Raw genomic sequence first — 27,379 nt, 5'->3', positions numbered from 1 at the left:
GACTAAAATTCCTGTTACTAGCTGCATTTTTTATTGTTGGATTGTTTGCATTGATTGATTATTGTTGCCCGCTCAGAGCCCGCTCAGTTCGTGGAATCAGGATGCAGAGATTTTAGTGCATTTCAAAAAACAGAATGTGGAGCTTGAGACCTAGGTTGAAATCTCTGTTTGCATATGAATTCACTGATCTCAGTTTGGGAAACAGTTTGGTTTTAAGGACGCAACCTATGCAGCATCACTTCAGTTCTTTTCTGTTTTGATTTTTCAGCTTCTCCGTCTTTCTTAACTTCTGTGGCTTTCATTAATAACAAATCTTCAACCTTTCTATTCCTTTGCTCCATCCACTTTCCCTATTATTTCCTCTAGACTTTAAAATGTAATGTGACCTAGTAACAGAAGACATGTTTCTGCTCCAAAACATTGAGGAATAGATGTCCTTCTGAGTTTAAGAAATCACCTCCTGGGCTGCCATTTGGGACAAAAGTGGCAGCTGTACATGTGGCATCTGCTCATGGATTATGGCAGCAACATTGTTAAATATTAATCAAAGTGTTTGTAGGATTAACATCACAAAACCAGTGGGTGCCATGGAGCAGCCGCGGAGATTGACCACACCCCATTTCCTCAAATGAAACCACGAGGGGTGGGATGAGCCTATTCAGATATGGTGTGGAAGATTAGCCAATCCGGGAGGTGACTGGCTGACCAGTTAAGGCAGCAAACTCCATCACCGGATCAGTCTTTCCTAAAGCAAGCTTCCCACCCGCCGACCCTCTTGGTAAGTCCATGTGAGATTAGCTAGTCGCCAGTTATGGGGCTGAGCAGGAATTTTTGGGCCTCATTCTGATTGGCTATAGAAGGGACCTTTTTTTGCCTGCTCCACATGGTCATAGGGGGTGAGGCATAAATAGGCCTGGTGTAACTGGTTAGGATCTGACTGGGAAGGCGGGAAAAGCATGGGTTAAAAGGATCTGGAACTGGAAAGCACCCCAAGATATCAGCTATGGAGGGGGGTCCTCAATTGGACTACCTAGAGGCTTGGCAGTCCAGGTGGCTTGGTTGGGGGCCTCTTTGGGGTTGGGGGAGCATACGACCAGCCCTAAGGCTTTGCAGTCATGGACCAGGGGGTTGTGCACCCATCCCCTCTATGCACTGGTGTGCGGGCCATGACGGGTAGGGTCCAGAAGTTTCCAGACCTGGCCCTGAGCTGGGGTGAATTTGCCCTGTCAGGAAGCTTGCTTTGCAAGCTCAAAACAAACCATGCTTTATGATGTATGTAATGGTGCAGATCATCTTTTGTGCAAATAAAGTCCCAGTTTAACCCATAACTCGTGTGGCGTTTCATTGGAGGGGTGGGTGGGCAATAAACAGCAGTGATTGTCCTTGAAATTGTTAGCGAACCTTACTGGTGTCCTACCTGTGTTGTAATTCTTGGTGCAGTAACATAAATCTTTCTCTTCTTTCAACAGAAACTGAGGCAAAGTGAGCCCATCAGCTACCTGCACAGCACCCTTTTCTTGCCACTCAAAGATGAGATCATTCATAGTATATCCAACTAGAAAACAAAGCAAGGCATATAAGAGTCCACCAAAGAACACGTAATTCCAATATTAACTGTCTAGGAAAAGTAAATAGGACGTTAGCCTAGAAAGGTTCAAAAATATATTCTGTGCCAAATCTATGCAATTTATATAGACCTCATGATAGTGTTGTGTGTATGATCAATATTTTACCCTAATTTTGTGAGATATTAACTGGCAAAGAAGTTTTCAGAAACCACAAATGTTGTACCACTACCATGAACTATGGCATTACTATAACTTAATGAACTAGTACAGGATGTAGCCTGAGTGGAGCTCATGGACCGATACTGCTCTTCTGCTAAGAACCATTATTACTAGACAGGGTACCTGTGTGAATGGAACTGAAAGAAAGGCTGTGGATCAGAAGTAATCAGCTAGGTAGCATCTGGATAAAATGAGAGTTTCTATGGAGCCAGCCCCGTTGGTGCAACTCTACATAGAATTAACCTTTTCTAAAACAACTGCAATTGATAGATAGCATAACAAGATGGGCATACACACTTATCAAGCATAGAATGACAACTTAAAGTTCTAGCTGTATCTGAAGAAGTGAGCAGTGACTTGACAAAGCTCATCTCCTGTCACAAATTTTGTTAAGCTTTAAGGTGCTATGGGACTCTTGTTCTTTTCTACTACAGACCGACAACCTTGATCTACCTCAGATACAGTTATTCAGCTCAACCTGTGCATAAAATTAGGACTAACAGCAAAAGAAACTTATCTAAGTAGGATGTCATTTTATTGGGCCAATTCCCCCAAAATATGCTGTTTTCTGTGTTGTGCATCATTATCTAGTATAAAGGCACCCAGCAGAAAAGGAGCCAAGGGAATTACTAATGCAAAATGATAGTAATACTACTATTTTTACTTCAAGCATACAATAACTTAATGGCAAACCCTTTCTCTCTTTGAATGATGTCATCCAGCCAAAAGCTGTGGAAGAGGATGGAGGGCACTGTCATAGAAGGAGCAAAGCTGCGATCTAATACTTCCACTCAAGAGGTAACTTTTAGCAGATATAAGGTCTTTTATGCATTGGTTGTCTTGTTGCCTTAATTTGCATGAATTCTGTTCTTTTTCTTCTTTCCCCATTCTACACTCTCATCCCAGATGTGTGATTTTATCTTATAGGAATCTTTGCTAATAGATTCAGTGTTATTATCCTATCTTGTAATTTGCTTATTAATTGACTGATGTCATATTTTATAATCTTTGAACTGATTTACCATATTTGTAATACACTTTGTATTTCAGTGAAGAAGACAGGCTAGTAGTAGTAGTAGCAGTAGTAGTAGTAGTTGTAAATCAGATCATATAGGATTCCTACAGCTACCTGCCATAATTTCTGAGTTTTCCCTGGAAGCAATATCAAGTCACATGCAATACCTTCTTTATATATATATATATATATATATATATATATATATATATATATATATATATATATATATATATATCTTACTGCTGTTTGGAGAAGCAGTAGAAATCCTAGCACTTCAGTATGCAAAGCATGTTCTCTAGGACTGAATCCTGCCTCAAATTAAGCCAGAATTTGAGTTCATGTTTATATATGAACATAGTCTTTACTGGTATCTTCCTTTAAAATTAAGATTGGTTTGGCCTTAACCAAATCTCCAGTCAGTAACAGTACAGCTGTGGCTCAGTGGTACAGTATCTACTTGGCATGCAGACGGTCCCAGGTTTCAGTCCCCGGTATCTCCAGTTAAAAGATCTGGCAGGTGATGTGAAAGACCTCCACCTGAGACCTTGAAGAGCTGCTGCCAGTCTAAGTAGACAATATTGACTTTGATAGACCAAGGGTCTGATTCAGCATAAGGCAGTTTCATGTGTTCGTATGTCTCTACAAACCACCTTGGTGGCTGCAATGCCAAAGATTTAGCAGGAAAATATTTCATATTTTTAGGATGGATTTCTGTGGTTTTTTAAAACAGAAATCTGGAATGCAGCCTTAGCTCTTAACAAAATAGATTTGGTCTGTATATAATTTTATAGTTGTATTTCTTTCAGTACACAGTATCAAAATAATATGTAACCCTATTATATATTAATCAGTGTTCCCTATAGGGAGTGACCCACCACCGTGTATCTTGTATCATACCTTGTATGCATTCAGATGAAAACCAGTTGTGTGTAAAACAAATTTATCATTTGAAGCATGTAGGTTATAGCCAGGAGAAAAATCTCCAGAGTATAACTCATTGAACTGACAAGAAACAACTGCTGTGTCAAAATAGATTTTCCTAAATGAGATTCATTCATTTAATATGTCCTTTAATTATAATTATCTATTGGGTAGCCTCTATCTCTTTCTATGATGCAATTAATTTAAATGTGAAAAAAATCATGGCAGTTGTTAACATAGTAGATTTCCTTTTACTCTACCCTTTTCCCTCCCTCTACACTGCTATGTATGGAAATAATCAAGAAAATAATATTAGACCAATACAGCGTGAGGTAGATGTAAATGACTCCACAAAGTTGACAGTTCCCCACTTTATTTGCATACTAACAACACGCTTCCATGGTTTGTATTGTATCAATATTTACATAGGGTTGCTTTATCAACAGCTAGGCCTACTTCCTGTTCAAAAAATCTGGCCTCAAAGTAGAATGGCAGTAGATGGAATAGGAACTTTTCAAAAGAGAATGCCAGTATGTAAATCAACCAAGAATCATGCTGTTGGAGAAGCAACAGCCTGCTAAAAGTCTGGTTAATGTAAATATGGTTGAAAGACTTGTTTAGTCTACTTTTACCCTAGGGGGAGCTGTGGTGCATTCATTTTCTAGTATTCTTGGTTTATTGAACGTTTTCTATTGCAAAGCAGAAGTCTCTTTCAGTTCAGCCTAACTCTTTTTGTTTTTCTCTCGGCTAAGGTTGTGTATTATTATGAGTTAGTGCTTGTACTCTGAAGGTCTCTCTGTTACATTAGTGGCCTGCAGTCAGTTATTGTCCCCCCCGCCACACCAATTCCTATTGCAGTAAAAGTCATTGAAAGCAAACACCAAAATGTAGGATTGGATTATTTCTCACATTATGCCAACATATGCAACAGGCATGAAAATCAGGAAAGAGACAATTCTAGGATCGCTTAATCAATAATGTACAAACTACAAGGCAGTTTGGGCAGACCAGCCTGTGATGAGGGGAATTTAATGAGTTCAGCTTCTACTGTTGTTATTGTTGTTTAAAGCAGCTGCAAGGGAAACTGCTGGATTTGATTAGAGCTGCTGTACCAGGGAAAGTCTTTATTAACCTTCTCCTCACTTCCCCCCATTTGACAACACCATAAATAAGCTGGCAGTCCCAAGAGAGGGTAGCAACGTAGGTGCTCAGTAATTTTAACATTCTCTCATCTTCTTTCAGCACACACAAGAAATGATTGGTAGGAACAAGTGACATTTTTGTTGTTTTAAATATTTAAGAGAGTACAGTCTGTTAACTCCATTGCTGTAGTGCAAGCGTATTATTTAACAAGCCATCCAGCTCTTATTCTGTAGGACCTCAGCACATGAGTTCCTCCTGCCAGCATTTTGCCTCAGATTATTTTTAACTCACTGAACTCTCTGCTGTAGGGCAAAAGTTTAATAAAAATAGCAAAAATGAAGAAGAAAATGATCTCTATTCTGACCTTTGAATGTTATTCATGGATGTTTATTTTTAATATTAAAAATATGCAGAATAAACTTGCATGCATGTTATGAACTCTATGATGTACAAACTGTGAACTCACCTAGATCAATTGCATTTTTAAGTGACGTTATTAAAATCCATAACTGGAAAAATAGAGCCGAATCAATTACTGTTGACTGTTAGGAAGCCATAGATCACATAAAGCATGACAGCTACCATTTAGAGATCCTCTGAAATACCACAGGGCACTGTCAAAGGGAGTCTTGTCATCTCATTCTATGAGATACTGCTCTGGCCAAAAAAGGGTGTGGAATGGGTGATCAGACCATGATTGAATCTACAATTAGGCAAGGCAAGCTGGTATCCTTAGGCAGTAGCTTGGGGTGCAGAAGGTACCACTGCCTCACCCCACAGACACCTTACCCCCCTGTCCACATCCCACCAAGAAGGTGGAGCCACTATGACTCTTTACTCTTTGTTCCCCAGGTGCCTTTAAGAGTGTAGGTGTGATGGACAGCAAGCGGATGATTGCTTATAGGCAGTGCTGCTTGGGAGAGAGTGAGATAGCTGCTGAATTGATTGACAGTTCATGGTACTTCCTCTGATTGGAGGACTGGAGCTAACTGTAGAGGGGAATTTTATGGTTAGGCAACTAGAAAGGTTGGTTGGAGAAGAGAGTGGCCTGGGAGACTCTTGAGAGAGGTCTAAAAAGCCGAGTCTGTTTCAGAGCCAGTGTCATGTGGCTTTGGAAAAGGAGAGATTTGAGAAGAGACTGTTCAAATAGTTTAATCAGTCTCCATGTGTAAAACAAAGAAACACAACTTGAGAAGAGAATTAATTCTCTATTTTATAAGCTTAATATCCAGTTTGAAGAGACTGTAAATTGGACGTTAAGAATTTGGTAAAAGGCTTGAAGTGGCTCTGAAAAGACCTAAACATGCCAAAAGACCAGGGTATTGCTCTTATGGAAAAGATAATAACAATCTTGCTAGAGAAAAGGGTCTATTAGGAAAACCCTAGTCTTTAAAACAAAGAGATAAAGCTGAGTACATTCTCAAGTCTGTGTGACCAACAAGTAGTAAGTTCAAAAGGAAACATAAGGCATCTAGAACAAGTACTATCAAAGCAAAAATGCTGTAACATATGTAACACTTTCAGTGAAAGCAAAACATTCTGAAGTCTCTAAATGTCTCTTGTGTATTCAGCACCATAATACACAGTTCTGTAAATTTATTTAACTTTCTGTCTACCAATTCCAAAACTTAATACTATTGGTTTCCTTCCCTTCTAGTTTGTTCAAATAAATCTGAAACCTGTTCAATTCATTAAGTGTGCCTGAAATGCTATTTCTGAAGGAAAATATTTGAAAACTTGGGTGGCAGTTCCTTATTTTGGGGGAAAGCCTACAAAGGATCTGTCAGTAACCTGCTGAGACAAGAATTTTCAATAAAAGGTTATTTATACAATAAAAAAGGGACACACTACTTAAGGGCTACCCAAAACAAGACAGGGGAACTCAGATTTGTTTATGAGGGAAAAACTGACACAACATGTGATTGTTTTGGAGGTGATTAATTAAACGGTCAACATGTGACAGTAGGTGTTACACCTGACTAGTAAGGTTTCCTCAACTATCATAAAAACATGAAATCTTTTCATATATTTTTTAAAAATTCATTTGGAAGTGAATATACATTTCTAATTAGAGATTTTTCTGAAGTTCTACTCATTCAAATTTCTCCTGGGTTTTCAGATCTGAATTATTTGGTCTTGTTTCTAAAGTGAAGCTGATGCTGTAAGAATTCTCTCTTACTCTGTTTTATATTTCCACATTTTTACAGAGCACCACACATGGATATTTTCTTGCAGTTTTCAGTGCCTTCCATTTGTTTGCATTTCCCTTCCACTTCTGGTGTTCATGTGACTAAATTCTTCAAAAAGCCAATCTAGATCAAATTGAATGTACTATTGTATCAGAGGGTAGCTGTGCTGGCCTGCAGTAGAACAGTTAGATTTGAGTCCAGTAGCACTTTGCAGACCAACAAGAGTTTCAGGGTATAGACATTTGATAGTGAAAGCTCCATTTGTCAGGCATGTTTAAAGAAAGGAGCTTTCACTTTGAAAGTTTATACCCTGAAACTCCTGTTGGTTTTTAAGGAGCTACTGGACTCCACTCTTACAATTGTATCAAGATTCCTTTTTGTGTAGTGTTTTCTCAATATTTTTGAGTGCATGTGTACATCAATGAAACACTGCAAATTGTAATATTAATACAATTGTATGTGCAGTCACATAAAGTTGGGGTTTTTCTTGGGGGGGGGGGCGGAGGTGGAGAAGAGGTTGCATTATGTAATGGATAAGTGATGGAAGAGAAGACTGCTTTCCCTGAGTAGCTTTCTTGAGCAGCACTGGCTCATGTTGCTCAGACGTCCTGGAGTCTCTCTATCCATTCCTTCCCTTTCTACTCCTGTGAAACAGAAGCAGCCCTATTTCTTCTGGCTAATAATTAATTATAAGGATTATTGTATGGCAGTGGGTGTAGTATAGTCAGGAGACTCAAAGATTGTCTGGCAGTCTAAAACTCTAGCTTTTTTTTTTAATGAAGAACTAGGTTTATTTTTTTGGGGGGGGGTGATCAGCTGTGAATGACCCAAGGTCACCCAGCTGGCTTCAAGTGGAGGAGTAGGGAATCAAATCTGGTTCTCCGCATTAGAGTCTACCACTCTTCTTAACCCCTACAGCAAACTGGCTCGCTTTCTCCTAGCTGGTAGCATGCTACTCACCTGTCCTCAGGTTCTAGGGTTGCCAGGTCCCTTGGTTGAGCAGGTGAGGGATGGGGGTGCACTCACTGGGGGGGGGGAGGAAGTAGGAAATAAACATGCTTTGTCTACATCATTTCAGGGTGACATAGGCACATCAGGGACATCAGATGCAATGCTCTCATTTGTGAGCAAAACTCTATGGTAGAGGTAACTTCAAACCATAGAATGTTACCCCCAAAACTAGAGCATCCCCCCAGATGTCACCAACATTTCTATGTCACTTTTGAGTGACATAGGCACATCATGTTTACTTTTGGTTACTTGCCTGTTTGGGGGAGGGATAATTTCCCCCAGTTTCTGATAGCCCTGAACCAAGGGTGAGGCTCCAAACTGGAGGATCCCTTGCCCCCAACTGGGGACTGAAAACCCTACCAAGTTCTCAGAACAAAAATGGACTGAGACCCTCTCTGACTCTCTTTTTTCCACCTCAAGAGACTTTAGATACCAGATAGAGACAACCCATACAAACAATACCCAGAAAAGAACAAGTATTGATAACTCTTTGCTACAGGGGGAAAAGGCTTCACTGGGAAAAAAAAGCTGGCATCTGTGGTGGGAGAGAAAATGCTATTTTATCAACCCAGGAGAAACTGAGAAACATAATAGCTGAACAGAGGAAACTATAGGAATAGTGGGCTGGACAAAGAACACACAGTGAATGCAAAAGAACCCCTCCCCCCAACTCCACGAAGAACCCTAATGCAAGCTAGCTAGACTTTTCAACAACAACAACAACAACAACAAATTTTATTTATATCCCGCCCTCCCCGCCGGAGCAGGCTCAGGGCGGCTAACAGCATAGGTCAGGGTTGATTATACAAATGGAGAAAATTACATTAAACATTATAAGCGTTTAATTAAAATCTGGTTAAGTTTTAAAATTAAATTAATTAAATTAATTAAATTAGTAAAAGTGCTAATGCTATGTTTACTTTTTCTGATGGCGGTTTCCTTCGCAAATTCCATTTTCATCAGCGAAAGCCAGTCTGAAGAGGAAGGTCTTGCAGGCCCTGCGGAAGTTGGTTCCATAGGCTCGGGGCTATAGAGGAGAAGGCCCGGTTACGGGTGCTTTGCAACTTCACCTCTCTCGGTCCGGGGATAGTCAGCAAGTTTTTCCCGGCTGACCTCAGTGCTCTCTGGGGTTCATATGGGGAGAGATGGTCCCTAAGGTAGACAGGTCCTCGACCATATAGGGCTTTAAAGGTAATGACCAGCACTTTGTAACGAATCCGGTATGTAACTGGCAGCCAGTGCAGTTCGCGCAGCCCAAGCTGTATGTGCTCCCATTTAGGGAGTCCCAGCAACAGTCTAGCCGCTGCGTTCTGCACCAGCTGCAGCTTCCGGGTTCGGTACAGAGGCAGCCCCATGTAGAGGGCATTACAGTAATCCAGTCTTGAGGTGACCGTTGCATGAAGCACCATTGCCAGATCTTGGCGCTCTAGGAAGGGAGCCAACTGCTTTGCCCGCCTTAGATGGAAAAAGGCTGACTTGGCAGTGGCTGCAATCTGGGCCTCCATTGATAATGCAGGCTCCAGTAAAACTCCCAGGCTCTTAACCCGGTGCCCCGTCGAAGACCGGGAGAGGTATTTCCCCTCCCCGAGCACCCCGACCCAGACAAAGAACTTCTGTCTTCGCTGGATTCAGTTTCAGCCCGCTCTTCCTCAACCAGGTTGCCAAATCCTGCAAGGCCCGGTCTAAATTCTCTGGGACGCAGTCAGGCCGGCCGTCCATTAGCAGATAGAGTTGGGTGTCATCTGCATATTGATGGCACCCAAGTCCATGTCTCCTGGCAATCTGGGCAAGGGGGCGCATATAGATATTAAATAGCGTTGGTGAGAGAACTGCCCCCTGAGGCACTCCACAGTCCAGTGTGCGCCTCTGGGACCGCTCGCCCCCAATTGCCACCCTTTGTCCCCGATTTTCCCTTGCATTCCACTTACATCAGACCAAATGGTTCTGAATTCCAGTAGATCTCAGCACCCATGGCCTGGGAGGTCATTGCTTCACAAAAGTGACACAGGGGCTTTCTTTTTTCATACAAGTATAATAGTAATAGAGAGATGAATGGCAAAAACATTAATAAAAATCCAGGTTTCAGAAGCATTGCAAAGTTAAGTGGTGAGACATTCCTAAGCATAATACCAGAATTTAGGGCCACTGAATGAAGTTGAGTAATAGGCAAAAGCAGTATTTCAATAAGTAATTAAATTGTGGAATCCATTGCCAGTATGACCTGGGAACACCAGGTTTTAATCCCTGCTTTGTAATGGAACATTTCCAGGTGCCCCACAACCTGTCACAATCTGTCAGCCTAACCTACCTCAGTGGTTGTGAGGATAAAGTAGAGATGGGGAGAATAATGTGAAAAGCCATATTGAGTCCCAATCAGGAAGAAAAGTGGGATATAAATTCTAAAAATGGACAAGGTGTGCTAGTATGAGCTAGCAAGAAGAAGAGTTGGATTTATATCCTACCCTTCACATGGAATCTCAGAACACCTTACAATCTCCTTCCCTTCCTAAGAACATAAGAAAATAAGAGAAGCCATGTTAGATCAGGCCAATGGCCCATCCAGTCCAACACTCTGTGTTACACAGTGGCAAAAAAATTATATATACACACACACACACACACACACACACACTGTGGCTAATAGCCACTGATGGACCTCTGCTCCATATTTTTATCTAAACCCCTCTTGAAGGTGGCTATGCTTGTGGCCGCCACCACCTCCTATGGCAGTGAATTCCACATGTTAATCACCCTTTGGGTGAAGAAGTACTTCCTTTTATCCATTTTAACCTGTCTGCTCAGCAATTTCATCAAATGCCCACGAGTTCTTGTATTGTGAGAAAGGGAGAAAAGTACTTCTTTCTCTACTTTCTCCATCCCATGCATTATCTTGTAAACTTCTATCATGTCACCCCGCAGTTGACATTTCTCCAAGCTAAAGAGTCCCAAGCGTTTCAACCTTTCTTCATAGGGAAAGTGTTCCAGCCCTTTAATCATTCTAGTTGCCCTTTTCTGGACTTTCTCCAATGCTATAATATCCTTTTTGAGGTGCGGCGACCAGAACTGCACACAGTACTCCAAATGAGATTGCACCATCGATTTATACAGGGGCATTATGATACTGGCTGATTTGTTTTCAATTCCCTTCCTAATAATTCCCTTTCTAATAATTCCCAGAATGGCGTTGGCCTTTTTTTATTGCAAACGCACACTGTCTTGACATTTTCAGTGAGTTATCTACCACGACCCCAATATCTCTCTCTTGGTCAGTCTCTGCCAGTTGACACCCCATCAACTTGTATTTGTAGCTGGGATTCTTGGCCCCAATGTGCATTACTTTGCACTTGGCCACATTGAACCGCATCTGCCACGTTGACGCCCACTCACCCAGCCTCAACAGATCCCTTTGGAGTGCCTCACAATCCTCTCTGGTTCTCACCACCCTGAACAATTTAGTGTCATCTGCAAACTTGACCACTTCACTGCTCACTCCCAACTCTAAATCATTTATGAACAAGTTAAAGAGCATGGGACCCAGTACCGAGCCCTGCAGCACCCCACTGCTTACCGTCCTCCACTGCGAAGACTGCCCATTTATACTCACTCTCTGCTTCCTATTACTCAGCCAGTTTTTGATCCACAAGAGGACCTGTCCTTTTACTCCATGACTCTCAAGCTTTCTAAGGAGCCTTTGATGAGGAACTTTATCAAAAGCTTTCTGGAAGTCAAGGTAAACAACATCTATCGGGTCTCCTTTGTCCACATGTTTGTTCACCCCCTCAAAGAAATGTAACAGGTTAGTGAGGCAAAATCTTCCCTTACAGAACCCATGCTGAGTCTTCCTCAATAACCCGTGTCCATCAATGTGCCTACTCATTCTGTCCTTGATAATGCTTTCTGCCAACTTTCCCGGTACTGAAGTCAGACTGACTGGCCTGTAATTTCCCAGATCTCCTCTGGAACCCTTTTTAAAGATGGGGGTGACATTTGCTACCTTCCAGTCCTCAGGAACGGAGGCAGATTTCAATGAAAGATTACAGATTTCTGTCAAAAGATCCACAAGTTCAACTTTGAGTTCTTTCATAACTCTCGGATGTATGCCATCCGGACCCGGTGACTTATTAGATTTTAATTCGTCTATCAGTTGTAGGACCTCCTCTTTTGTCACCTCAATCTGACTCAGGTCTTTCAACACCCCTTCCAAAATTAGTGGTTCTGGGGCGGGCAAAAAGTTCTCATCTTCCACAGTGAAGACGGAGGCAAAAAATTCATTCAGCTTCTCAGCCATTTCCCTATCCTCCTTCAGTAATCCTTTTACCCCATGGTCATCCAAGGGCCCCACTGCCTCCCTGGCTGGTTTCCTACTTCTAATATATTTGAAGAAATTTTTATTGTTGGTCTTTATGTTTTTTGCAATATGCTCCTCATAGTCCCTTTTTGCCTGCCTGATCACAGTCTTGCATTTGATTTGCCACTGCCTGTGTTCCTTTTTACTAATCTCACTTGGACTGGTTTTCCACCGCTTAAAGGAGTCCTTCTTACCTTTTATAGCTTCCATTACTTTGTTTATTAACCATGCAATCTTTTTCTTATGCCTATTTGTGCCTTTCCTAACTTGTGGCATGTATTTTATCTGAGCTTCTAGGATTATATTTTTAAATAGTCTCCAGGCTTCCCCAAGGGTTTTGACCGTATTTACCTTTCCTTTCAGTTTCCTCCTCACATGCCTCCTCATCTCAGAGAATTTACCCCTTTTAAAGTTAAACGTGGTTGTGGCGGTCTTTTTGGGCAACTCCCTATTTATACAAACGGTGAAATCAATAACATTATGGTCACTGCTCCCAAGCGGCACAATCACTTTTATATCTCTCACCAAGTCTTGGGCAGTACTGAGGTTCTGAGACCATCTGCTCCATAGCACAGTCATTGAGAGCATCAAGAAACTCAATCTCTTTCTCTCGACCAGAACACATATTGACCCAATCAATCTGCGGGTAGTTAAAATCACCTATTATGACACAGTTTTTACATTTAGCCGCTATCTTTAAGCCTTCCATCATATTATAATCATCTTCTCTCTTTTGATTTGGTGGGCGATAACAAACTCCCATAGTTTTGGGCCCTCTATTTCAACCCAAAGCATTTCTAAAAGGGAATCTAATTCTCTGACCTCAGTCTTACTGGACCGTATATCCTCTCTGACATACAGAGCCACCCCACCTCCAACCCTTCCCTCCCTATCCTTCCAATATAACTTATATCCAGGAATCACCGTGTCCCACTGATTCTCCTCATTCCACCCAGTTTCTGAAATTCCCACAATATCTATGTTTTCTCCCAACACTAAACATTCCAATTCACCAATTTTACTGCGAACACTTCTAGCATTTGCATAAAAACATCTATAATTTCCCAGGCAAGCTAGGCCCGCCACCTTCCTCCTGCCACCTCGAGACTCTGGCAGACAGTCCATAATGTTTGTCACCATCACAGTGGACAACACTGATCCGTTACCCGGTAGAAAAATAGCAGCCAACCCTTCATCTCTTTGAGATGAGTCCTCCCGAACCAGAGACATTTAATCTCCTGTCAGCTTTCCCCCAAGATTTAGTTTAAAAACTGCTCTGCCACCTTTTTGATTTTAAGCGCCAGCAGCCTGGTTCCATCTGGGGACAAGTGGAGACCATCTCTTTTGTACAGCTCCCGCTTGTTCCAGAAAGCATCCCAGTGCCTAACAAACTTAAACCCTTCCTCCTTACACCATCGTCTCATCCACACATTGAGACTTCTAATTTGTGCCTGTCTCTCCTGCCCTGCACATGGAACAGGTAGCACTTCTGAGAAGGCTACCTTGGAGGTCCTGGCCTTAAGTCTCCCCCCTAGCAGCCTAAATTTTTCCTCCAGGACCTCACGACTGCATTTCCCCACATCGTTGGTGCCATCATGCACCATGACCACAGGCTCCTCCCCAGCACTGTCTATCAGCCTATTTGCTACACGCGTAATGTCTGCTACCTTTGCACCAAGCAGGTAAGTCACCATACGGTCAGTACGCGGTTTTGCCACCCAGCTGTCTACTTGCCTAAGGATCGAATCATCAACCACCAATACCCCCCCTCTCCCCCTGCCCAGGGATGTTTCCTTGGCGCGAAAGGATTCCTGCTCACCAACTGAAGAAGAGGTCCCTTCTGAGGGTGCATTCCCCTTATCCTCAGCACGGTGCCCTGTTCCCTCTCGACCCTCACGCTCTCTGATAGCAACGGGGCTGCTACGTTCAGAGCGGGGCTTATCTAATACGCCCCCGAGAGTCTTCCCCAAGTGCCTAACTGACCGTCTCTGCTTCTCCAGGGCAGTCACCTCGGCCTCAAGGGTACAAACTCATTCCCTGAGGACCAGGAGCTCCTTGCATCAAGCACATACCCAAGATTTCTGTCCTTTGGGCAGATAGTAGTACATGTGACACTCAGTGCAAAACACTGGAAAGCCCTCAACCCCCTGCTGGCATTCTATCTTCATGATATATATGGCATTTTATCTTCATTATATATATATATTAAAATATACAGTCCTCTGTAAATGCTGTTTGTCTAAGTAGCTCCCCTTCTGGAGGGTCAACTTACCTTACTGGGAGAACAAGGAAATCAGGGATCTGGGTTCCTGGCCCTTAGGGAGCCCCTAGGCGAAGAGCCACAGGCCAAGAGCCCTTTGGCAAGGCGCAGCTTAAAATGCAAAGAGGGTGGAGCAGAGGCACTCCTAACCAATCAGCAGGAATCACTCTCAATCTCTTTCACCTTTAGCCCACTCAACCAAACAAAGACCAAACAAAGAGCAGTTCCCCAGCTATCACAACTCAGAATTTTAGGCAGCCCCACAAACCTCAGAATGAAGTCTTTCAAAACTCAGAAATTCTCAGCAACTTCTCCAGCTGTCTCAGCTATCAGAGTTGCTCTGCTCTGTTCTGCTCCTCTCAAACCTCTGTGAGATGTGCTCAGCCTTTGGCAAGGCACAGCTTAAAATTAATTCCTCTCTCCACAACAGACACTCTGTGAAGTAGGTGTGGCTGAGAGCGCTCTGAGAGAACTGCTGTTGTGAGAACAGCTCTGAGAGAACTGTGACTAACCCAAGGTCACCCAGCTGGCTGGGTGTATGTGGAGGAATGGGGAATCAAACCCGGTTCTCCAGATTAGAGTCTGCCACTTATAACACTACACTGAAGTGGCAAGGCACCTCTTATTTTCTTATGTTATGAATAAATTGGTAATCCTCTTATCCTTAGTGTTACTGCAGTGGCATCAGCCATTATCTGCAGATAGAGTGCGCCAGTAAAGCATAAAGTCTTTGTGCAGACCGCCATTGGATAAAGTGAGAATGTGGTGAGATGGAACCACAGAGTCTAACTACAGAATTGACTACTTTTTATTGAGTCCAGTGGTAGCTTTAAGACCAACAGAGTTTAAACTTTGTCTTAAAGGTGCCACTGAACTCCAACTTTGTTCTATTGCTTCAGACCAACATGGCTTACCACCTGAATCTACTTTTTATTGCAGTTCTGTATGCTTGACATAATGTAGTACCAATAGTACCATTGTGTCAAGATGGCTGTTTCCAGACAGGCAGTATAAGCCACTCCAGGGATGGCTTGCAAAAGGATCAAAAAAGCGTGTCCAAGTGGCTCCAGTCCTGCCCCACCCTCACCCCATCCCTAAGAACATAAGAGAAGCCATGTTGAATCAGGTCAATGGCCCATCCAGTGCAACACTCTGTATCACACAATGGCCAAAAAAAACCCAGGTGCCATCAGGAGGTCCATCAGTGGGGCCAGGACACTTGAAGCCCTCCTAATGTCCCCCTCCAAAAATACCCCCCTGCAATACCCCTACCTGCATTCCAACTGCATTCCAACTCCCTCAAAAAGGTACCACTGCCAAAGTGGTACCAAATTACTCAGGCATCTCTGAGGTGCTTCCCAGGCTGTCTGGATGGCCAGGAAGCGCACCAGGGAGTGGCAGATGGGAGCATGGGTGCTGTGGACACTCCTCTGAGGCACTCGGAGCCCATCCCTGTTCCTGCAGTGGACCACACACTATCTGGACACCCCTGGGTGCTTCTGTTTCTGCCAGCTCATTTCCAGGTCAGCATACTGCCGCCCTGAGCTGGCGGTCTGGACTCAGCTAATATGTCATCACAAACCACGCTGTATTGCTAAGATTTCACAAGCTAAAAGCAAAATAATTTGCTCATAAGTCATTTGGCAAGTTTTCTCTTTTAGCTTACCCTATCCCTGGACTCCTGGTATGGCCCTGTGAAGGCTGGATGTTTGGAGGAGAATAGCAATACATTTTCCTGACAAAATTACTTTGGCAAAAGATATGCATCCCACAAGCAAGATATTGCCTTCTCTTAGTCCTCAGAAGCATGGGTTTAGTAGAAATCTCTCCATTTTGTACATTTGTATCCCACCATCTTCCAAGGAACTCAGGGTAGTATGGATGGTTGTTACTTCCCCACTGCTCTCATCATCACAACAATCCTAGATTAGGCTGAGAGAGTGTAATGTCACAAGGTCACCAGCAAGCTTCATGGCAGAATCTGAATTTGAAGTCAGATTTCCCATATTTTAGGCGGTGCTCCAGCTCTTAATACTGATTATGTGGGGAAGTGGGGGAACAGGACTGCAGACCTTAAAATACTTCTTCTAATGCTATTCTGGCCCCTTCCCAACCAGGCCGCTTCTGGTATAGCTACCGCAGCTATAGGCTGGGGGCCAAGTTTGCTCTCCCGGAAGGAGAGGAGGCCGACGCATTCTCCCGCCCATCCGGGAATAAGGAGAGGGGCAGAGGCTGAGGGTTTTATAAGTCCTGGCCCCGCCCAAGAGCACACAGTTGTTCTTTCTCCTTGGATGGGCGGGGAGCGTTTTCGCGGCCTCTCTCTTGCCAGGCGGCCTGTTGCGGGCCGGGGAAGTAGCGGAGAGTGGTGCATTGTGGAGCAGCCGGGTCCAGGAGATGGAAGAGCATCACAGCGTTAGGAGCAGTGGTTTGAACAGGCTTTCTGCAGGCTTTCTGCAGCGGTTTGAGCAGGCTTTCTGCAGCTGCTGAGGCAGTGGCCTCCAGCCCATGGGGGTGTGCCATTGGGGGGCCTTTTAGGAGCTATGGTAGGGTCGTGTTCAGGAAGGCAGCGGGGGCTGTGATGCTTGGGTTGAAGCCTCCTTCCCCCCCATTCCATCCCCCACCCCACCCCCACTCCATGTTTTGGGGCCTATGGAGTCTGCCACACCGGGCTTTTTCACCCTAGTTGGGTGTTGGGTGACTGGTCAGCCCCCCTTTATAACCCCTACACCACCCTCACCCTCCCCTTATCTAAGGAGGGTATTAGGGGAGTGGGTGCTTCGCAGCTCGGCTTGGTTAAATAGAGTTGGCAATGGCACCTAAGAAGGGACAGGGTGTGCCCAAGGGAAAACAGCCCCTGAAGAAACCTTCCGGGCAGGGCAATCAATGGGCCAATGTCCCAGGAGAGGAGGAGGAAGCCATTACTAGGCAGGTGATCATAGATCAGTTGGCTGCTCTGGAACAGGATAGAGGCTTGGAAGTGGGTGCCTCCAAATTGCCCAGGGGCTGTAAGGCTGCCAGGACTTCCACACAAGCGTTTGAAAAGGAGGTGTTGGCCAGGCTTTCTGCTTTACAGAAGCAGGCTGATGACAAGGATGGTGGCGAGGTGGAGGAGCTGGATCTGGATCCGGATCCTTGCCCTGGATCCGGACAATGGACAGGGCAAGGACCCAGTCGGCCAAGGAGTGGCCTACCAGTAGCAGTGGCTGTGATGCACACTGATTCAGAAGGTGGGTCTAATGCAATACAACAGAGTGCGGCTTGGCCATGGGGGCAGTGGCCTCCAGCCCATGGGGGTGTGCCATACAATGCAGGGTGGGTCCTGGGGACACAAGGGTGGAGTGGAGCCAGACCATTTTTAGGTAAACCTGCTGCTGCCAAGGCTGACACACCCAGTGTTCCATGTGGGGTTCCATGCGGGCAGTGTTCCATGTGGGGTTCTGTCCAGTTCCCCTGTCTGGTCAGTGCCCTGCTGCCAGGCGGTGGAGCAGCTGCCCAGCAGGTTAGTTCTGGGGCTCGGCCGTGGGGACAGCAACCCCAGTGACCTATACAACAGGGCTGGTCATATCACCCATGGGGTGCCTGGGGTTTTCCCCCAGCCCCTCATGGGAATGTACCCTTTCAGTTTCACCCTTTTGGTGACACAGCCATGCCATTGGGGGATCACCTCACAGTGGAGATCCGGGAGAAGATTTTAAGGGGTGAGTATGTGGATGTCTTTGGCTTCCTCTACTGGGAATTGGAGAAAAAGGAGAAGGAGGACCTTGATGACAAGGATAAGGAGAAACTGAAGCAGAGGAAGGTGGAGCGAAACTGGGCCAATTGGTTGCCTGGTTTTTTTATATACGCAGGGGTAATAGTGCGTGCCCAGCCTTTACGGGCTGCACCGCTGTTTCAATACTGCGACATAATTTATAAAGCATATATGGACTTCTCGGGGTCTGCATAGTTGCAGTATGATGAGGAGTTCTGTATGAGAGCACAATGCTGTGGGACCAAATTAACCAGCAGCTATGGCTACAACTGATGTCTCCAGCTAAACCGAACGCTGGTGACCGATCGGATAGTGGTCATTTGGTCAGTAAGCAGGCAACAACCCCAGGGCTCTGCTCAGCAGTGGGGCAGTTGGTTCAAACCCGATTATTATGCTGGGAATATACATTGCAGAGCGTCTGCACCAGCAAGTCGTACAAATACAAGGACAAGTGTCCGCTGTGTGGCAGAGTGTTCTCTGCATGTAGCAAGACAAAGCCCAAGGGTGATGGCAAGCGGTCTGGGGGACCTGCCCAACATACCCAAAGGGGGCCAGTCCCATCAGACTGAGAGTGTTTAAGGAACTTTTGCCTTGATACCTCAAGGCAGCTGATTGGGTTTATTTATGGGAGGGTTTCAAATTTGGGTTCAGGGCCCTAGGGACCCTTTCATGGCAGCTAATCTGCACTCTGTGATGGGGATGGAAAATGTGGTGCAGGAGAAGATTGCCAAGGAATGCACCGAAGGGCGCGTTTTGGGCCCTTTTGCATCCCCTCCAGTGCCCAACTTAAGTGTTTCTCCTTTGGAATTAGTACCCAAAAAGGCAGTGGGTGAATTTCATTTGATTCACCATCTGTCTTACCCCCGAGGTGGGTCAGTGAACAACACTATTCCTGACAACCTGTGCTCAGTTAGGTATACTTCCTTTGACTAAGTGGTCAAGGTGGTACACCGTTGCAGGATTGGGGCTGAAATGGCAAAAAGTGGCATCAAGTCAGCATTTTTGCCTTCTTCCAGTTCACCCCAGCGACTTAGAGTTGCTGCGGTTCGCATTTGAAGGCCAATACAACATGGACAGGGCACTCCCGATGGGGTGCTCTGTGTCGTGTTCAGCCTTTGAGCGCTTTAGTAACTTTTTAGAATGGGCCCTTTGGAGCAGAACTGGGTCTGAGGATGCAGTGCATTACCTTGATGACTTTCTGTTCACTGACCCTGTGGGATCAGGACAGTGTGCCCGTCTTCTGGATGCATAATCAGGCTGACGGGGGAACTGGGTGTTCCCCTGGCTCACGAAAAAACCGAAGGCCCCGTCTCGCTTTTGACCTTTTTAGGTATTGAATTGGATACCAGGCATCAAGCTTTACATCTCCCTGCTGAGAAGGTCTCTGGACTGAGGGCTAGTTTAGCTGCCTTGAAGGGTAAGTGTAAGGTCTCCCTCCTGGAACTCCAGCAAATAGTTGGTCACCTTAACTTTGCTTGCAACCGGGCCGAAGGAAGCCCGGTTGAAGTCCACCAGAGAAAGGGCTTTCTCTGTTATGGCCCCTACATGGTGGAATCAGCTGCCGGAAGAGGTGAGGGCCCTGCAGATGTGGCAGATTCCATCGGTTTTGGAGTGTATTTTCGGAGGCATTGGTGCGCAGAGGAGTGGCCCAGGGAATGTTTGGCCAAAGGCATATGCTGGAACTTAACCTTTTTGGAGTTCTTCCCCATTGTCATGGCAGTATGTCTCTGGGAGGGTGGACCTGGCCAACCATGTCATACATTTCTGGTGCAACAATATGGCAGTCTTGCATGTGATAAACACTCTAACATCGAAATCTGAGCCTGTTATGAACCCGGTCAGGACTTTTACGCTGGACTGCCTAAGCTTGAACATTCTTTTCCTTGCCCGGCATGTCCCTGGGGTCTGTAATGCGGTGACAGACGCTCTGTCTTGTTGACAGATGCAGAGGTTTTGTCAGTTGGCTCCAGAAGTGGACCCCAGGCCGGCGGATGCCACAGGAGTTATGGAGATTTGGCGAGTTGAGGCAAATAGAGCTATTCAATTAGCCCTAGCTCCTAGCACTAGGTGGGCGTATGGCCGAGCAGCAGCCCAATTTAGTGCTTTCAGATCTCAGGTAGGGTTGCGAGAGGCATGGCCCATTCCCATCGCACACCTTATGTAATACTATGTGCACTTAAAGGGCAGAGGCCTGGCAATAAAACCCCTAAGAACCCAATTGGCGGTGCTGGCATTTGCCAGCAGGGCCCAAGGGTTGCCTGAAGCTACTAGCGATTTCCGATTAAGAAAAATGCTTGAGGGGTGGGCGCAGGAGTGTGGCCCACAAGTTGATCCCAGGCAACTGATTTCCCCATTGGTTCTTAAGGTGTTGTTTGGAGTGTGGCCAGGGGTATGTGCATCAGATTTTGAGGCAATACTCTTCCACATTGCGTCCCTGACAGCATTTTTCGGGACCTTAAAGGTCAGTGAACTGGTCATCCAGTCCTGAGGTGATACATCGGGGCATGTGTTGGCTGCCGGCAACATGCAGTTTATTGGTGACCAGGTCTCCATTAAGATTTGGAAATCTAAAACGGATCAGGTGCAAAAAGGCTCTTGCTTGGTGCTGGGCCCTTGTGATCAACAGGAGCTCTGCCTGGTGCAGGCCCTGGCACAGTAGGTGGCGATCAGGGGCGATTCTGCAGGCCCCCTTTTTTTTGCCATGAGGATTGCTCACCTTTGACAAAATTTCAATTTTGGGCAGTCACCACTAGGGCCTCAAAAGTGTTGGGGTTGGCAGGTGTCAAATTTGGCACCCATTCCTTCCGAATTGAGGCAGTGTCCACCACGTCTGCCATGGGGTATCCGGGCCCCGAGATTCAGCATTTGGGTTGATGGTGATCATCTGCCTATCGCTTCTATGTACACCCCTTGGTGACCAGTAAAAGAGGTGTTTGTTAAATTGCCCCATTGAGCTTTGGTTATACGTTCTAACTGTTTTCTCATTTTAGGTGCTGTGGCTCGGCCGAAGAGAAAGAGGATTCTTATCGCACAATATGGTGTTTTGGCTGGCCCATTGGGTCCCAGCTGGGCCTAAGTGAATGGATCGTTGTTGAATGGCAAGGGCGCCGGGGCCTCCGTTGGTCCGGGCTCTTGCCACAGTTGTTCCAGGGGAGGGTTGGCCCTCTGCTACACATGGTGGTTATTCACCTTGGGGGGAATGACCTTGGCCTCCTGAAGGGGAAAGCCCTCTCGCTTCAGGCAGTGGAGGATTTCCAGGTCATTCAGCACAGGTGGCCAAGGGTAGTAATCCTGTGGTCTGCCATACTTCCCCGTCATGTCTGGCACACAGCCTGGGAGCTGGTGGGGATTGAACAGGCCAGATGTAAGGTGAACCGGGTACTTGGCTCATCCAGAGATTTGAGCAAACCGCGCTGAATTTTACAGGGCCGACGGGGTCCACCTGTCGGTGTTGGAGAAAATGGCCTTTCTTGGTGATCTCCAGTGCGGGATTCGGGTGGCTCTGGGCCATCCAATGGGTGCGAGTCCCTAAGCTGAGGCTTGAGGCTGGTGGTGGCTGGAGTTAGGTGGGGTACATTCCTGTTTCAGTGAGCACCCTGAGTCTTCCCTGTTTTGGGGCTTCTGGTCGGGTTGATTAGCAGCTGGGCTGTACGGCTCTCTGTCTAGAGGGCCGGCCAGAGGTTGCCCTCACCTTGTAAGGCTCCTTATGTGGGAGGCCATGAAGGGGGGGGCAGCTCAGACCCAGCTGCCCGGTAATAGCCGCAGGGATGGCTCATGCCAGGGGCAGGGAGGCCTGCCCTATACAAGATGATGCAGGGTATGGGGATACCCTGTGCTCGCCTTGTTGGTCTGCCCCACCCAGTTAAATTATGTTAATTAAGTGGCTCTGTTTTCTCCCAACATACATGTCTGCCTCATTATTCCAGCTGGGGGAGCAATGCTCTTTCTTTTCCTGTGTTATTTTCCTTTGCTATAGAGTTCATTTCCCATAGCATTTATTTCAAACAACTGCATACATTTTCCCTCCTTGGATTTTATTGCGGACACAAAGTGTCTTGGACACAGTGGATCTGTGGCGTTTTGCACAGTAAGTAATTATTCACAAAGATCTCAACTGGATTAGACATTTGCCCTATAGTTCTCCAAGTGATGTCTTTGATTTCTGCTCTCATTATTTTTTTACAGTTACTATTTAAGGCATGGGTTCCAGAGCCGCTTTGCTGATTAAATCTAAGCAGATTTCTCAGCATCCTGCTGTGGGTAAGAAATATCATCGTGTTGACTGTATTCATTTTATGACTTCCCCACAAGACACCCTAATAGCCTGCCTCCAGGAGAGCTTGAAGTATATGCTTTCCTGAAGAGCAGAATTTCTCAAGCTAAGTGTATAACACAGATGATTTAAGTGTGACCTGAGCACCACTATGACAAACAAGCAGAAAAACAAGTGGCTAATATGATTTATTTTACACCACAGTTCACTGATTTCCTTCCAACTTGGAGGGTGATTGTCACTGCTACTTAAAATGATCATCATATCTAATATTTACAATCTTGTGCCTTCTTTACTGACAGGATATTATGGAGAACTGCAGCTTTAATTCACTTGAATTGTAGGTGGGGAGAGGAAGTGTTAGTGATTTGAGCTTCTCCTCCCTCCACTTATGGACCTCATTCAAGGGGGAGAAATAGACATTTTCCCAATTTAGAGAATGCATTTCCTTCTCATTTGGAAATCACTAGTATTATCTGTTTCATTTATAATGTAGCTATAGATGTTTGATCCAAGTGTTGTATTAACATGGGACATGATGTGGCAGAATATTTCCTTTGGAAGCCCCTGATGCAATAAATCAGTAGTCTTTAAGGTACCACAAAACTGTCTAATATGGACATGAGAAGATTTTATTCACACTTACAGCTTTCCAGCTGCATTATACATGTTTGGACATCCATTGGAAAATTTTTGAGATCCATTGGACAGGAGAGTATTAAAGTCAGTCTGAAAGAATACAAAGCAGCCATTATAAAGCATATTTTGGACAGCATACATTCCTTCACATTCCAAACTAATATATGCACAAAGAGTTTGCATTAAGGCATACACATATCATTTGAGAGAACATAAGCTGAGAATGATGCAGGCATTCAGACACTGATAGATATGAATGCAAGCTACTTAATGTAATAAGAAGCAAAACATAAGGTCACCATCCCCTGAACACTTCCTTGGGAATAAATCTCATGAATTTTCTGGTTTTCCATGTTTTTCAATCAAGGCAATTTGTATTTGTTGTGCACACAACAAATCATGCAACTCTGTTTTTAGTTATGAAATATATTTCAATTATTTTTGAATTGTTTATGTTCACCAAATGGCTTGATTATTGTCTGTGATCTGCCCTGAGCCTGCTTGTAGAGAAGGTGGGATTTAAATCCAATAAATAAATAAATTTGGGTTTGCCTATATTGCAGAATCTATAGTCTAATCTTGTAACTTCGTATGCATAGCTAACACTCTTACAGCTCATACAACAGCTAAATGTTGTAATGAGCTACAGCCAGGGGTGGAATTCTAGCAGGATCTCCTTTGCATATTAGGCCACACTTCCTGATGTAGCCAATCCTCTGAGACCTTACAAAAAAGATACTTCTAAGCTCTTGGAGGATTAGCTACATCAGGGGTGTGTGGCCTAATATGCAAAGGAGCTCCTGCTAGAATTCCACCCCTGGCTATAGCGTTTGCCTAATGCTAGAAGAAACCTCCTAAATGGAAGGAAAATTTCCATCTATAAAGAAAACAGATCTTTTATGACAAGAAGAGTTCCTCTATTATTATTTTTTAATCTGTGGTGGCCCAAACAATCATATGGAGGAATGCTTATGGAAAATACTTGAAACACTGTACTGGAATCTAAATTAATTAAGATTTGTCCACACAATCAGATTTTCAGAATAGTTGCCCCTGCCCACTTTTTTTTTTCCTGCTGGGACCAGGGCTGACCCTGCCTAGCTGACAAAGGCAGAGATTGATAAGAACATAAGAGGAGCCCTTTTGGATCAACCACTGGTTCATCTAGTCCAGCATTCTGTCTCACACAGTGGCCAGTCAGTTTCTCTGGAGAGCCAACAACAGGGCACAGAAAAGGCCTTTCCTTGATTTTGCCTCCTTACACTGGAATTCAGAGGCTTAGTGTCTCTGAATGTGGAGGTTCCCCCCCAGTTACCAATAAACATCCTCCATAAATCTATCTAATCCCCCTTTAAAGACATTTATTCCTGTGGCGATCACTACATCCTCTGGCAGCGAATTCCACATTTTAATAACTCTCTGTAAAGTAGTATTTCCTTTTGTCCATCCTGAACCTACTGCCCATCAGCTTCATTGGATGGCTTTTTATAATCAAACTGAAAACCATGGGGCATGTGTTACTCCAGTTGTATTTCTTTCTCTATGCCCTGAATCCCATTTGGTATCAAAGACTCATTTCTTGGAGTCAAACCAGATGGTACCTTTCAGATGGTACTTTCAGATATTTTCAGGTGTTACTCCCCGCCCCCCACAGCAGCTGCAGAGAACTACTTCTAAAAACAAATTAAAAAAAAAACTCTGAGGAGAGGAAGGTCTCCTGCCTTTCCCCAAAGATGTTGTGGGAGGGAATTATTTTGTTGATTTTGCTTCTCCACATGGAGTATCTGTGCACTTGGAGCAGCAAAATCTATGAAATACTCCCCCCCCCCCCATGCAGTTTTTATGCAAGAAAACTGCTTTGGGGAGAAGGCAGGAATTCTCTCGTGGTGCTGTTCCCTGCAGCTGCTGTGTGGCTGCATGGAACACTTGTACTACATGAAAATGTGGAGAATGCATGTCAAAAGATAACATCTACATCTGCATCTAATTAGTGGTAGTCAGATAAGTAGGCTTGGAAACTGGCATCTCCTCCAAAGGAATTATGCATTCCCCTCCTTTTGGTGCATCTGATTGATGACAAACTTAAGCTGTCACAGATCTTTCTTCAAAATCTACTAACTTTACATTCCAACAGTGGTCTGGTCATGCACTTTTCAGTGAATAGAAAGTGTTATGACAACACTAGGCCCAGTTATATCTCATAGTCTGTCAAACAACAATGACAATTATTCCAATTTCTGTCTAATTCAGACCTGCCTGAAGTAATATTTATTTCAGCTCCCATTATCTTTATTAGTTAACCTTACTCTGCAATGCTACTATAACATGATGGCAGTTGAGGCAAAATAAATTCTGCTCAAAATAAATTCTGTTTATTTGGATTCATTTCCAGTGAGTAGTCATAGCCCCACTATTTTGGTAAGCTGGGGTATTTCAATGATTTCATGGTCAATCATTGTTAATGTGAGAAAGCACACTGAATCTAGATGTCACTTACTGTGCCATCCCTAGAATTGCAACCAAATAGAGGAAATTTATTTGGAATAGAATCTCATCTAAAACTTGGGTTCACCAATATGAAAGGGGAAAAAAAGGCAAACACTTTATTTTTAATTCCTGTACCACCATCCTCCCAAGGTTATGGTTTGGATTCAACCAGCCTTTTCAGTCATCCTTCCTCAATTTTAATCCCATTACTTTTATCCATGCCATTTCTGTGATCTCCACCAAAGGACTTTGGCTTCCCTTTCTCAACAATGAAGAAGTGGGTTGGAGTAAACCCTACAACCAATGTTGCCTCTAAACTGTGGAGTCTTGTGAGCAAAAATTCTACTTTGTGAGCTACTGGCATTAAAGTTGTGAGTGAGCGATTTGGCTATGGCATAAATTAGTTTGCTCTGGGGCCATCCTTCCTGAGCTAAGACAAAAATGCGTGAGCCAGAGGCTAAAAAACTGTGAGCTAGCTCACACTAACTCAGTTTAGATGGAACACTGCCCACAACTGGTATACTCTCAGAAAAAAACACTTGGGTTGGGTCCAATGTGCCCTTGTAATACAATATTCCATAAATTGAAAGACTGCATTCATCACTGGAAGATATTTAATGTTAACAGAAAGAACTTCCATTGATGGAAGTTTCTTCTCAGTGTAAGCATACCTTGAGGATCTTAGTCTAGAAAAAAGTCTAGAAATACACCAGATATATAAATAAAGAAGGACATCCTTGGGATACAATCTATTGAAAGAAAACTCAGTAATGAGATTGTTGGGGCTGATTAAAAGGTATGATTCAATCCCTCTTCAGTTAATTCACTGATTGTATTCTTTACACATGGTTAAAAGAAATCAGGCTGTATCATACCTTTATTGTTCCTACAAAATCAGTTCTTTTTAAACAACTTACCGGATAGAATAAAGAACATTTCCATTTTTAAAAATTCGTAGCAACTTGTTGTCTGTAGTTACTTCATGAAAGTTGGCACCCTTTTCATTGGCAAAGAATAAGTCAGGCTTCCAAATAGAATCCAACATGGAGGGATCTAGATCTAAAGAGTCATCTGGATATTCACTATAAGCAAGACGTGGATCATTCCAGTTCTGACGGAGAAAAATATTCACTCGATAATCCTAAAGGAAAAGCAAAATTCTTCAGTGGTTTATTCTGGATAACTCTTATATTTTATATAGCTGCTTATTGAACTGTAAAACATTATTTGCTAGGGATTTTACTACCTTTATTTTAAAAATCAACATAATACTCCTAAGTTTCTGTTTGCAGCAAACCACCTTTAACAGACCTCCTCTATTGTTGAAAGTTAAAAGACAGATACAGAAATTCTAGAGTGCTGGTGACTTCATCTGAACTAAAATCCAAATTATATATATGGACCCATTCCAGCTTGTCTATATCCTTCTTAAAATGTGGTGCCCAAAACTGAACACAATACTCCAGGTGGGGTCTTATCAGAGCAAAGTAAAGCGATACCATCACATCACGTGATCTCGACACTATCAGCCCAAAACTGCATTTGCCTTTTT

The 27,379-nt window shown here is 44.2% G+C and overlaps 1 protein-coding gene across 2 annotated transcripts in view; it reads right to left on the bottom strand.

The window, feature by feature from the left end:
• The window catches only part of GLRA3 (glycine receptor alpha 3), a 118,892-nt gene that overhangs the window by 16,340 nt on the left and 75,173 nt on the right, over positions 1-27,379 (bottom strand). For both annotated transcript variants that reach the window (XM_060246519.1, XM_060246520.1), the window contains 3 exons: positions 26,745-26,968; positions 23,348-23,430; positions 1,418-1,555 (listed from right to left, as the gene is read on the bottom strand). In XM_060246519.1, coding sequence (XP_060102502.1) covers positions 1,418-1,555; positions 23,348-23,430; positions 26,745-26,968 — 445 coding nt within the window. The remainder of the gene's footprint in view (positions 1-1,417; positions 1,556-23,347; positions 23,431-26,744; positions 26,969-27,379) is intronic.

This window comes from Heteronotia binoei, chromosome 9 (assembly GCF_032191835.1).
Source record: "Heteronotia binoei isolate CCM8104 ecotype False Entrance Well chromosome 9, APGP_CSIRO_Hbin_v1, whole genome shotgun sequence".
NCBI classification, from domain to species: Eukaryota; Metazoa; Chordata; class Lepidosauria; order Squamata; family Gekkonidae; genus Heteronotia; species Heteronotia binoei.
Note: the sequence above shows the minus strand (reverse complement) of the source record. Positions and strands in the feature narration are given on the sequence as shown.